This window comes from Erinaceus europaeus, chromosome 10 (assembly GCF_950295315.1).
Source record: "Erinaceus europaeus chromosome 10, mEriEur2.1, whole genome shotgun sequence".
NCBI classification, from domain to species: domain Eukaryota; kingdom Metazoa; phylum Chordata; class Mammalia; order Eulipotyphla; family Erinaceidae; genus Erinaceus; species Erinaceus europaeus.
The window spans coordinates 16536080-16549264 of NC_080171.1; the positions used below are offsets into that span (position 1 = coordinate 16536080).

General features: G+C 40.9%; 1 protein-coding gene across 3 annotated transcripts in view; it reads right to left on the reverse strand.

The window, feature by feature from the left end:
* Positions 1–13185, reverse strand: part of MELK (maternal embryonic leucine zipper kinase) — a 141573-nt gene that overhangs the window by 90613 nt on the left and 37775 nt on the right. For all 3 annotated transcript variants that reach the window (XM_060199174.1, XM_007524096.2, XM_060199173.1), the window contains exons 10-11: positions 11883–11981; positions 229–315 (exon numbers count right to left, since the gene is read on the reverse strand). In XM_060199174.1, the coding sequence (XP_060055157.1) occupies positions 229–315; positions 11883–11981 (186 nt within the window). The remainder of the gene's footprint in view (positions 1–228; positions 316–11882; positions 11982–13185) is intronic.

Genomic DNA, 13185 nt, shown 5'->3' on the forward strand with positions numbered 1-13185 from the left:
GCCCCAGCTCTAAAAAATATTAATTAATTAGTAATTATATAAAGTTAAAAGGATCTCCAATAGGTATCAGAAAAGAACTGAAATCACAGATAAGTAGAAAATAAGCATCATTTTTACACCCGTGATAAAAATCACAGGTCAGAACGATGTGTAATTTTCAAAGTACTGACTGAAAAACAAAGGAAATGGAGTAAGATATTAATATGAAATCCATGTTGTATTTCTTACCAATGAAACTAAATTCTCCATTGTTTTCCTGGAGTTTCTGTGATGTACTGAAAGTTCCGTTATACAATCTTCATCAAGGTGAATAAGCTACAAAATAATTGTATAAACTTTATTAGCAAAAAAACTATGAATGTAATGTTTTTGAATTAAGTTAATATAACCACCTCGTAAAAATCAAACATCACTATGTAAAAACTCAAGTCTGTCAAACTCTTCAGTAAACATACACATTCTCCATAGTTTAAGATACTAGCCGATGACAATAAGCAGTTGAAGCTAAGGAGAGCACCCCCCCCCACATGCCCCGCTCCCCACCCCCATCACCATGGAGTCAGTTGTTACAATTCTGTGGTGCAGTCAAGAGACTATATACTCACTCCCTACCACAACATCTGCGCTGGCACATTCACCAAAGAGCACACTTCTGGAACAGTGGGTATGTTAAGAAACTAGGAAAAGAGTGGCTTGGGAAGGCCTGCAGGTGGTACAGAGGATAAAGCATTACATGCTCAAACATGTGGTCCTGAGTTCAAGACCCTGCACTGAAACATGCTAGAGGGATGCTCTGGTTCTCTCTCTCTCTCCTGCCCCGTCTCATTAATAAATAGATACTTAAGAGATAAAATGAAAAGACTGTCTCCTACGTACCATCTCTCAGGCTATATTGTGATCATGTTAGTGCCACAGACACTGCACAGTCATCACCATGCTAAAGCTTCACTGTGCGAACATCAATTAAAACGGAGGCGGGAGAGGAAGAGGAAGGCCAGGAAACCAACCAGCGAGATGAACGTAGGACCTGCATGACCGAGACTCCGGCTGAATTCATGTGCCATGTATGCCTTTGGGTTTTTTCTCACTCTCTCTGAGACATGAAAGACTCCCTAACTCATATAGAATAATATAAAATAGAAAAGAGAGAGAGAGAGACTACTCCTATACTTCCTTAGTTTGTTCAAGAATAGAAAATTGCCACACAAAAATTGATACTTTGGTGCAAAGCGCAAAGACCGGCTCCCGGTTCGAGCCCCCGGTTCCCCCTTCACAAGCGGTGAAGCAGGTCTGCAGGTGTCTTTCTCTCCCCCTTTCTGTCTTCCCCTCCTCTCTCCATTTCTCTCAGTCCTATTCAACAATGACGACATCAATAACAACAGCAATAAAACAATAAGGGCAACAAGAAGGAATAGATAAATATAAAAAAGTTTTTTAAAAAATGATACTTTTGTGTGCCTCATGAAAGAAGAAGATAGAAGTGGTTTGGTTCTCAGAACCAAGCAAAAAACACCAAGTATGAAAAGGCAGGGCTGGTATGTTCACAGCAGCAAAACCTGTACTAGCCAAAACCTGGAAGCAACCCAGGTGTCCAACAATAGGCAAGAGGAGAGACCGAGAAAACTCTGCTCTACATACACAATGGAACGAACACTACTCAGCTACTAAGAATTGTGAACTCACCTTCTTCAACCCATCTTGAATTATGAAGAAATTATGTTAAGTGAGATAAGCCAGAAAGAGAAGCATGAGTATGGGATGATCCCACTCATAAACAGAAGCTGAGAAAGAAAAACAGTAAGGGAAGCACAAAGCAGAACTTGGACAGGATTTGGAATATTGCACAAAAGTGAAAGACTGGGGGAGGGCAGAGAGGGTAGATTTTAAGCTCATTTGTGGGGGGGGTAGGCTTAGGGACATAGATCTATGGTTGTGGGAACTATGTTAACCTATACTCCTATTAGCCTATTAAATAAATAAATACAAACACAAAAGAAAAAAAAGAAAAGGTAGGGCTGGGACACTGCTCAGAGATTCTAGGCATGCTCTGTATATATGAGGCCCTGCTTTCAGTTCTCAACACCACAAAACAATAACACGAGGCAAGAAAAGACATGGAATGGACTTTGAACAGAAGTTCAGAAGATCACATGGGCAGAGAAACATAAGGAACCTAATTTTAAGTCATCCTCCCAGTGTTAAGAACTCTCTTCAACAATAACCTTAGTAAGTGATGCTTTGCTTTGTTTAAAAGCCTCCTCTCCAAGGAACTCAGAACAACGGGGCTGCTTAATTTCTGTCCTCTAGTCTCCTAACGTCTCTTGCCCTGTGATCTCTATCCAGTAACACCTGAGAGCTCACAGGCTTCAGAAGTAGAGGCACTTGGTTCTAAATGCGGTATCATTCAATAACCCTGTGACTTAGAGCATGTCGCCTCCAGAGACTCAGTTTCATCATTTGTAAAATAAAAATAGCACCTACAGGCATAAATATACACATATAGAGAAGGGCATGGCACATCTAAGTAAAGGAAGCCCTCAGCAGAATGGTCACTTATTTTTTTTATGAGTAGTCATGTTTCTATTTCCTGTCTGGCAGAAGAGCTTTCCAGCAGGACCAGAAGTGGTTACACCTAGTTAAGTGCTGGTTCCCACTTGCAGTGGAAAAGCTTCACCAGCAGTGAAGCAGTGCTGCAAGTGCCTCTCTCTCTCCCTCTCTCTCCAACTTCCCTCAGTCTTATCAAGTAAATGAATACTTGTTGTTTGTTTGGTTGGTTTTAAGAGCTCTCCAGAGGAGCAGGGAAGGGGGTAGGTGCTAGTGTGCCTACCTTGTATGGCAGGTCCCAGATTTGATTCCAGACACCAGATGAGAGAAACTAAGTGAACAGGACTCAGTAACTGATGGAGCAGTGTCCTGTGCTCTCTCTCTTCCTCATAAAAAAAAATAAGATAAAGCAAAAACAGTGTGTCCCAGAAGGTGGTGCAGTGGATAAAGCACTCAAAACACAAGGTTTCAAGTTCAACCCCCAGCACTGTATGTGCCAGAGATGCTCTAGTTCACACTCTCTCTCCTTCTCCCTTACTCTCTCTCCTTCTCCCTTACTCTCTCTCCTTCTCCCTTACTCTCTCTCCTTCTCCCTTACTCTCTCTCCTTCTCCCTTACTCTCTCTCCTTCTCCCTTACTCTCTCTCCTTCTCCCTTACTCTCTCTCCTTCTCCCTTACTCTCTCTCCTTCTCCCTTACTCTCTCTCCTTCTCCCTCTTTCTCATTAGTAAGTCAGCAGCTTTTTAACTCTTTTTTAAAGAAATGAGCATCTCAGCATTTTGAATATTCATACAGACAGCTATTCCTCTCTAAGTTTTTTAATCACCCGTTTTAATATGAATTGCTCCTACCATTCTGGTCCTTTCTTTACATCACACAGTTGCACTGACCTTCAAAGATACAGTGTTTAGAAACAAGCATAAAATCTAGACAGGTTTGCCCAATGTAAAGCAATGTCTTTACTCTCACATTGAAATAGTGGGCTCAAGAAAAAGTCATTTTGCCATCATGAAATTGGAGGAATAGTGCTAACAAAGGCCTTTTGGCTGGCTCATATGAGTATACCTTCATAGCTCATAGATAATGTAAGGACCACAGGTGTTTATACTAATGGTTACTCTGAAAGTCCAAAATGCTTAATTAAGATGAGCTCTCGTTTGTTGCTGAGACCTTGGCAGTTCCCAGATCTGTAGGTTCCCCCTAGAGGAAGGTCTCAAGCTTAGTCTCATCCTAGCTGGGCATACTGTTGGTGTCGTCACTGTTCAGGAGAGAGGTGGAAAACGTCAGGAGTTCTGTGGGCTGAACTTATTCTCCTAAAAACATAAAAGAGGAAAAGGAACCCTCTACACAGCTCATGGTCAGATTAACCCCTCCATGATTTCTCCCTGCCACACTGATGGTTCTCAAAGAAAAACAAAACCAAAAAAACAAATGGAAACCTTGTTCCTAAACCAGAAGAGGTGGTTTGTACAGAAGAAAAAAAGCTATCTCAGAAAAAAACTGGAATAATTTCATCATAAAATAAATGCAAAACAGGGCAGGCGTACATAGCAGAATGGTTATGCAAAGAGACTCTCGTGCCTGAGGCTCCAAAGTCCCAGGTTCAGTCCCCTGCACCACCATAAGCCAGAGCTCAATAGTGCTCTGGTAAAAAAAAAAAAATTTTAAAAAACAGAACCATCTCTTTCTCCCTTTACCCAGTTTCTTGTTTTATACTCTGACCACAAGGTATATATTCGAAAGGAGAGAAAGGTGCGAAGAAGGTGCTATGTTCTTGGATGGGCTCTTGAACTAAAGAAAGAAAAACAAAGGGTGACCAAGACAAAGTCTGAAAAACATGGCTTATCCCAAGTTAGGTTTCGAAAGAGGCTCAATACTTTAAGTACTCTGAATTCTTAACCACACACAGTCAAGTTAAATTAAGTACGAAAATGAATACCAAAAGCTAGCCAATTATTTTGGATTATCCGTGCCTACTACATTTCCTGTTCAGTAGGGCAGAAAATAGAACTGAATATAACTTCTATTTGATACAATACTTGGGTACTAGCGCTATGTGTGAAAAATGATAGAAGGAAATCATGCATAGAGTGATAGAATAGCATCCATACCCTAAGTAGCCAAGTAAATCTGAATTATTTTTTTGTAGTTCACTCTTAATGAAACAATACTGGGGGGAAAAATAAAACATTTCAGAAAGTAAGAAACTCTTATAGCACTTGTGTGTATAACTCTCCGGACGTCTGCAGCAGCTAGCTCTGTGAGGCAGGCAGACACACATGAGCCTATAACATGTAAACATACTATAAATCAGGTGGGGAACGTCCAGTCCTCCCAGTCCTCAAGACATAACCACTGGGTGTGGCTCTCTTAGACAACCGCAGATGGGACTCAAACGTCAATAAACCTAGGAGCTTTTGTCATAGCAGCATTAAGTGCTCCTTTTTAAGTTGAGAATTTTGGTTGGCCTGCAAATGAAGTCACTAAATATCCAAATGGTCCTTGACAAAAAAAAAAAAAAAAAAAAAAATTCTCTACCCCTGCTACAAATGGTAGAACAGAAGCCAAATATATGTAAAAGACTGACATCAGCATATGTATATTAGAGGTTGGAAAATATGAAGGCCAGGGGCCAGGTGGTGGTGCATCTGGTTAAGTACTCACATTACAGTGCACAAGGACCCAGGCTCAAGCCCCTGGTCCCCACCTGCGCAGAAAAGCTTTACAAGTGGTGAAGCAGGACTGCAGATGTCTGTCTCTTTCCCTCTCTATCTCCTTCCTCTCTGCTCAACTTCTTTTTGTCTCTATCTAATAAGTTAATTAATTAATAAAAATTTTTTTAAAAATATGAAGGCTTAGGAAAACGTGTACACTCTGCCCAAGGTTGGCATTTCTCATGCCCGGTCCATGGCATTTTCTGTCTTAACCATGGTGCTATTTCTCTGTGACTCTGCTCCAGCTGCTACTCCAGTAGAGAGCAAACAAGTGATGTTCACCACTAAGGCTACAGTTAACGCAGAATAGAGGCCGTGAGTTTGAGTTAGTTGGCCTATAAGCTCCATTACATTCTCAAAGTCCTGTGCTCTACCACTGGAGCAATTTCTCCAGTTCCTTAATCTGTTACATTCTGGAGCCATTTTGTCTGGGTTCAATGGCTGGTTCTACACCTACTATTTGATACTGGGCAAATTCTTTCATCTACAAAGTGGAGGCAATGACAGAATCTACTTAGGGGTTGGTATACAATCTGTAGAACAAAGCATAAAGCTTATAAAACAGTGTCTGATTATTTTTTTTAATTTATGAGTAAGAGAGACGGTGGAGAAAGGTGGAGAGAGAGACAGAGAGAAAGAGAGAGAGAGAGAGAGAGAGAACACCAGAGCAGCACCGTGGCAGCACATGTAACACCAGGGACTGAACTCAGAACCTTATGCTTGAGAGTACAATGTTATATGCACTTCACCACCTCATGGGTTGCTAGTGTCTGATTCTTAAAGATGCTATTCCAAGGGCTCTTTCTATCCACATTATACCACAGGATAAAATACAGACATTCCTGTTACAATAGCCCCCTTTTCTATTACAGTTGACAGTAAATATTAGCAATTATTGTACTAGAATGCATGGGAAATGATAATTTGGGGGAACATTTAAAACTACTTACTTAACTATGTCCCTGTGTAAAATAGTTTTTTGTGCTATTAAAACCACACACTCTCTTCTTTTCGGCACTTGCTCTTTTGGAAACAGTAGTGCATCATATCCTATTAGGATCATGGGTAGAAGGCCTGCAAAGCCCTCGCACACATGGAGAAATGATGACCCCCAATGGCTGAACACAAGCATACGCACCACCCCCTCTCCACCTCACAGAGGACCCCACAGCTTCCTGCGCCCTGCTGCCGCCCTGCTCAAACAACTGCATACTCTGCTCCTACAAGGCTCTCGCTGCTAACAGTCGTTCAAATTAAGCTGCTGCTTTAGTTGCATTTGCTCAGTAAATATTAGAGATGTCATGGAGGGCTAGCAGGGGAAGGAAAGGGACATTTCAGCAACTGGCAGGCATGTCCAGAGATTTCTGCTCAGGTGGCATGGCCACAATAGTGGGCAAACTCTAAGATGGGTCAGTCACTGGGAAGAGTTTCTGTTGATTGGTGTGATTATTCTAGAAGGGCAACACCTCAGTGCTGTGCTAAGCCCCCCACCCCCACCCCATGTCTGAGACACACCCGCCGCAATTCCGCTGACTCTTACACACATGTTCAGCTCCAACTGCAGAAACTTCTGTTGGTTATCAGGAACAACAACAACAACAACAAAAAAAAAACCCAGTGGCATGTAAAGACTACTGGAAAACTCCTTTTAAGTATTAAAACACTCTTCTCCATCTGTATAAAGGTGCATTTTCTTTATGCTTCAATCAAAACAAACTGAATCCAGAAGCAAAAGATCTAATTAACTTCTACTGGGCAGTGTCGCTCATCGTGGTTCACAGAACTATAAATTACTATTATTGTCTTAAGCCATCAAATTCTGGAGTGGCTTTCTTTATACAGCAACAACTAACTAGTATTATACCTTCCCCCCACCCCACCCCCACCCACCAGAGCATTGCTCAGCTCTGGTTTATGGTGGTACTGGGAATTGAATCTGGGACGTAGGAGCCTCAAGCATGAAAGCCTTTTTGCATAGCCATTATGCTGTCTCCCCTACCCCACATAGTCTTTAGTACTATCCACATCAATTAGCCATTCCGAGAGTATTTTTATAGTCATAGTGCTCCTCCCCCCCCCTTTTTTTAAAGCACTGACATTTTCACTGATAGTGCAAACGCAGTGATAAGTAGAACTGCTGAGGCCTTCGGAAGAATTCCACCCAATACACTGTACCCTTTGTCATTGCACTCACAGCTCAAAATTAAAAAAAAAAAAGTTTCAATTAAAAATATTGTTCAGGAAGCAGTAAAAAGTATTAATTTTATTAAGTCTTGGTAACTGAGTAAATGCACTGTTAATATTCTCTGTCACGAAGCAGGAGAGACACACAAACGCTCCTGCATACCAAAGGAGGTGGGCTGTCTGGGGAGTGCACCGGTGTGGCTGGGCTGTGAGCGGGGAGTCATTTTCTTCACAGAACACCATTTTCACTTGGAAGGACACTGACACACGATAATCATCTACACTTACATATCGAGCAGGCCTACTCTCAAAAAAAAAAAAAAATTAACGAAGTGATATGGCCCTTTCAAGGAAAACAGTCAGTCTTTGTTGCCTGTGATAGAACATGGGTTTGCAAGTAAAAAAAAAAAAAAATCACAATTTTGGAAAACTTGTATCTGCCACCAAGAATGTGACAGCTTTCTAGTACTTAAAGACTTTTTGGTGAAATTAACTGATTCTAAGGAAGATGATTCTCAGGCGGGAGAGAGAACACAGTGGTTAAGCAAAGAGACCCTCATACACGAGGTTCCAAAAGTCCCAAGCTCAGTACCCCCAACACCATCATGACCAGAGATGAACAGTGCTCTAAGGAAGAGGAGGGAAAAAAAAAAAAAAAAAAGGAAAATGATCCTTAGGGCCAGGGGGATAACATAATGGTTATGCAAAGGACTTTCATGTCTGAGGCTTCAAGGTTCCAGGATCAGTACCTGTACCACCATAAGCAAGAGCTGAGCAGTGCTCTGCTTTAAAAAAAAGCAAGATGATTTTTAAAATTGTGTACTTAACATTTAAAAGTTCTATATAACTTATAATTCTTAAATGTTACATGGAGAAAAATGAGCCTGTGGACAGGCCAGTGGATTTTACTTATTATTTTTTTTTTTTTGCAAGAGCACGTAAGTCCACTGCTGTGGTTGGTTTACAATTTCATGTGTAAGTAATCTTTCTAACATATAGCTTAGGTTTTTTTAGAATGCATTTTTTTTTTAATTTATGTATGCTGAGAGAAAAAGAGCTGAGCAGAACACTACTCGATCATCTGAAATACCAGGGATAGAATCACGGGCTCATGCACCTAACACATATCCTCTGCCTGCTAAACCTCCTTCTAGACACTGTATAAAATTAATCTTTAAGATTAACTGCCTGTGAAAGAGTAGATAGCATAATGGTTATGAAAAGAGACTCTCATGTCTGAGGCTCCAAAGTCCCAGGTTCAATCCCTTGCACCACTATAAACCAGAGCTGAGCAGTGCTCTAGGAAAAACAGAAAGAGAGAGAAGAGAGGAGAGGAGAGGAGAGGAGAGGAGAGGAGAGGAGAGGAGAGGAGAGGAGAGGAGAGGAGAGGAGAGGAGAGGAGAGAAGAGGAGAGGAACCAACCTTGGGGAAAAAAAAGAAAGAAACTATCATGGGGTAGGAAGCCAACTCAGCCTGTTAGAGCACCAACTTGGATGTCTGAACCCCCAGAGTCCACAGTTTTGATCCCCAGCACCACCTTGTGCCAGAGTGGTGCAGAGCTCTGATTTCTCTCCTCCTCTAGTCTCTGTCATAATAAATAAATACACCTTTATAAAAGACAGAAACTGATACTTGTCAAACTTTAATGGAATATCAGAAAAAAATCTCCAGTTATTGGAAAAGCTATTAAAATATTTATCTAATTTCCTACTACATATCTGCAACAGGGCATAATTTTCTTCATGTTTCTATAAAAATTATACATCAAAACATACTGAAAACACAAGCAGATGAGCTCCAGTGTCTATTCAAATTATGATGTAAAATTATGATGGGAGATAGCATAATGGCTATGCAAAATGACTTTCATGCCCAAGGCTCTAAAGCTCCAAGTTCAAAACCCAGCACCCCCATATGCCAGAACTGTGCAGTGCTCTGGTAAATAGACTATACAGACACAGACAGGTAGATATGAAAACTGCTACTCTTCTCAGAAAATTTTAGTTATTTCTCATAAATTATTTGTGACAATATATAACAACGATTCCTTTTAAATGAGTCGCTTAATCACTATTAAAACAAAGGTGCCCAGACTATTACATGGGGAAAGCAGAGTCTCTTCAACAAATGGTGTTGGAAACAATGGGTTGAAACATGCAGAAGAATGAAACTGAATCACTGTATTTCACCAAATACAAAAGTAAATTCCAAGTGGATCAAGGACTTGGATGTTAGACCAGAAACTATCAGATACTTAGAGGAAAATATTGGCAGAACTTTTTCCCGCATAAATTTTAAAGACATTTTCAATGAAACGAATCCAATTACAAGGAAGACTAAGGCAAGTATAAACCTATGGGACTACATCAAATTAAAAAGCTTCTTCACAGCAAAAGAAACCACTACCCAAACCAAGAGACCCCTCACAGAATGGGAGAAGATCTTTACATGCCATACATCAGATAAGAGTTTAATAACCAATATATATAAAGAGCTTGCCAGACTCAACAACAAGACAACAAATAACCCCATCCAAAAATGGGGGGAGGACTTGGACAGAATATTCACCACAGAAGAGATCCAAAAGTCCGAGAAACACATGAAAAAATGCTCCAAGTCTCTGATTGTCAGAGAAATGCAAATCAAGACAACAATGAGATATCACTTCACTCCTGTGAGAATGTCATACATCAGAAAAGGTAACAGCAGCAAATGCTGGAGAGGGTGTGGGGTCAAAGGAACCCTCCTGCACTGCTGGTGGGAATGTCAATTGGTCCAACCTCTGTGGAGAACAGTCTGGAGAACTCTCAGAAGGCTAGAAATGGACCTACCCTATGACCCTGCAATTCCCCTCCTGGGGATATATCCTAAGGAACCCAACACATCCATCCAAAAAGATCTGTGTACACATATGTTCTTGGCAGCACAATTTGTAATAGCCAAAACCTGGAAGCAACCCAGGTGTCCAATAACAGATGAGTGGCTGAGCAAGTTGTGGTCTATATACACAATGGAATACTACTCAGCTGTAAAAAATGGTGACTTCACCATTTTCAGCCAATCTTGGATGGACCTTGAAAAAAATCATGTTGAGTGAAATAAGTCAGAAACAGAAGGATGAATATGGGATGATCTCACTCTCAGGCCGAAGTTGAAAAACAAGATTAGAAAAGAAAACACAAGTTGAACCTGAAATGGAATTGGAGTATTACACCAAAGTAAAAGACTCTGGGGTGGGTGGGTGGGTGGGAAGAATACAGGTCCATGAAAGATGATGAATGACATAGTGGGGGTTGTATTGTTAAATGGGAATCTGGGGAATGTTATGCATGTACAAACTATTGTATTTACTGTTGAATGTAAAGCATTAATTCCCCAATAAAGAAATAAATTATTAAAAAAAAAAAAAGGGTAAAGGAGTCTTCTACAGGCAAATAAGTAGGTTTGGCAAAATTAAGTAACTTGCTCATGATTCCCAGAACACTGTTCACAATCCTGACTACACACAAGAAATAGCTGAGAACTTATAAAAAAATATCCATTAGAGTAGCGGCCTCTTTCTACTAAGATTCGGGGGACTCTCACGTGGAGCTGGAATAAGAACTATTGTCCTTGAGGTCTGGGAGGCTGCAGAGCAGGTCGAGTTTGCATGTATGAGGCCTCAGAGTCTGTCCTGCTGCCATTACACACACCAGAGTGATACTCAGATTATCTCTATCTCCATCTTCCCTCACTATCATCAATAAATAAATATTTTTAAAATGAAGGAGTGGGGGGGGCCCTGTGGTACACCCGGTTAAGCATACACAGTACTAAGCAAAAGGACCCGCACAAGGATCTGGGTTCAAGCTCCCACCCTCACCCCACCCCTCCACTTCCCACCTGCGGGAGGGAAGCTTAGCAAGTGGCGATGGTGTCTATATTTCTCCCTCTCTGCCTTCCCTCCCTTCTCAATTTCTCTCTAGCCTATCCAATAAAATGGGGGAAAAAATGGCCTCCAGGAACAGTGGATTTGTAGTGCAGGCACCGAACCCCAGCAATAACCCTGGAGGCAAAATAAAAAAAAATCTTTTAAATGAAGGAAAGGCCTGGGAGGTTTTGCTAGGGCTAGAGCACTGAACCTAAAAGCATAAGCAACAGGTCCTGAGTTCAGTCCCTGGCATTGCATGTGCCAGAGTGACGGAAGCTCTGGGGCCCTCTCTTCTTCACTCTTTCTCTCAGGTTAACAAAGGAATAAACATTTAAAGCAATGACATAAAAGTAACTATCATCCTAGAGATTCACAGGAAAATACATAATTAGGTTACACATTCCCCCAAATACCGATCTGGCATATAAATACACAAAACCCATTTTCCTTTATATTTAAGCCACACAATTGTAGGTTCTGAATCCACACAAGGATTTTGTTAAAAATTCGACTGGATTTCATTTTACTTACCGGAGTCTTGCTCTGCCATTCAACAGGACAATTATAATCTTGCATGATCCAGGGGTGGGTCAATAGATTTTTCACCGAAATTCGTTTCTTTGGGTCCACCTAGTGGCCATTGAAGTAGCTTGCAGATTAACATTTCAGATAGAGAACATAGACCTCCTTCCCTCCGGAGAACTCAAAATTCATCAGAACAGATGTAAACTTTATCATCACAAAAATGCTGCCAAAGACCTTAAAATGGCCTTGGAATAAATTCTTTAAAAGAGGCAAGAAAACTACAGCAAGCAACACAGGCTCAGAAGATAAATGTTTAACAAACATGAACTTCATTGGTATGGACATTATTCATGAAGTTCAGTCAATCTATTGTCTGATTATAATAGTCTTCTGCAGGAAAACCCATTCAAAGGAAAATAGTCGCCAATGTAATATTCACGTAGCCACAATGCCAGGCATTCATACTGAATATGCAATCTCTGCCTCCGATGAGCTCACAATCGTGTAGAACAACTTGAAAAGCACACCTTTCTTTTCCATTTGTCATTTTCAAATGCGAGGAGAGAAAAATTAATCAACAAAGATTAAGTTCTTTGGAGTTTAGAAGAAAGGGAGAGGTGTTTCCAATCTCATTATGGAGATGTGGTGGTCTGGCCCTACTTGACTAAGGTGAGAGGCGGGGGCAAACTTTGAATAGAAAGTTGAAGTGTCTTAATAGATGGAAAAATTGGAAGACATTATGAATATAAAGCAGTGAGGTAAAAAAAGAAGGCACTAATAAGGCACTCATGTTAGCCTTCTAACTACACGCCAACGCGGGGAGCCTCGGAATCCTCACTTAATAGACAGCATAAGGTGAGATGGCACGGGGAGGGTGGGTTGCTAGTCTTCAACACTCCACGCTTTTATCATAATGGCGTTGCAGGAAATCAGTCGTTTTCAGAATGTGGTCCCAGGATCAATAACACCAGTGTTAATCTGGGAACTATTAGAAATGCAAATTCTTAGCCCCGTCCTGGACCTATTAATGAGACACTCTTGGAGTGGCAGCCAGCGATTGGCATTTTAATAAGTCCATCTGGCAGTGCCATGCATGCTAACGTTTTAGAACCATCTTACCAGATCACTGGTTCCTTCAAACACTTACTGAGTATCTACTATGTACCTAACAGGCAAGAGTGAGAGCAGGAAAAAAGATGACAGTGGAGCAATAATTAGAGAAAACACATGCTCAAAAAAGAAAAATGACATCATCCAAAACATATGAGGCTTAAGAATTGTATGTGCAATATAGTTCAGAACGCATTTA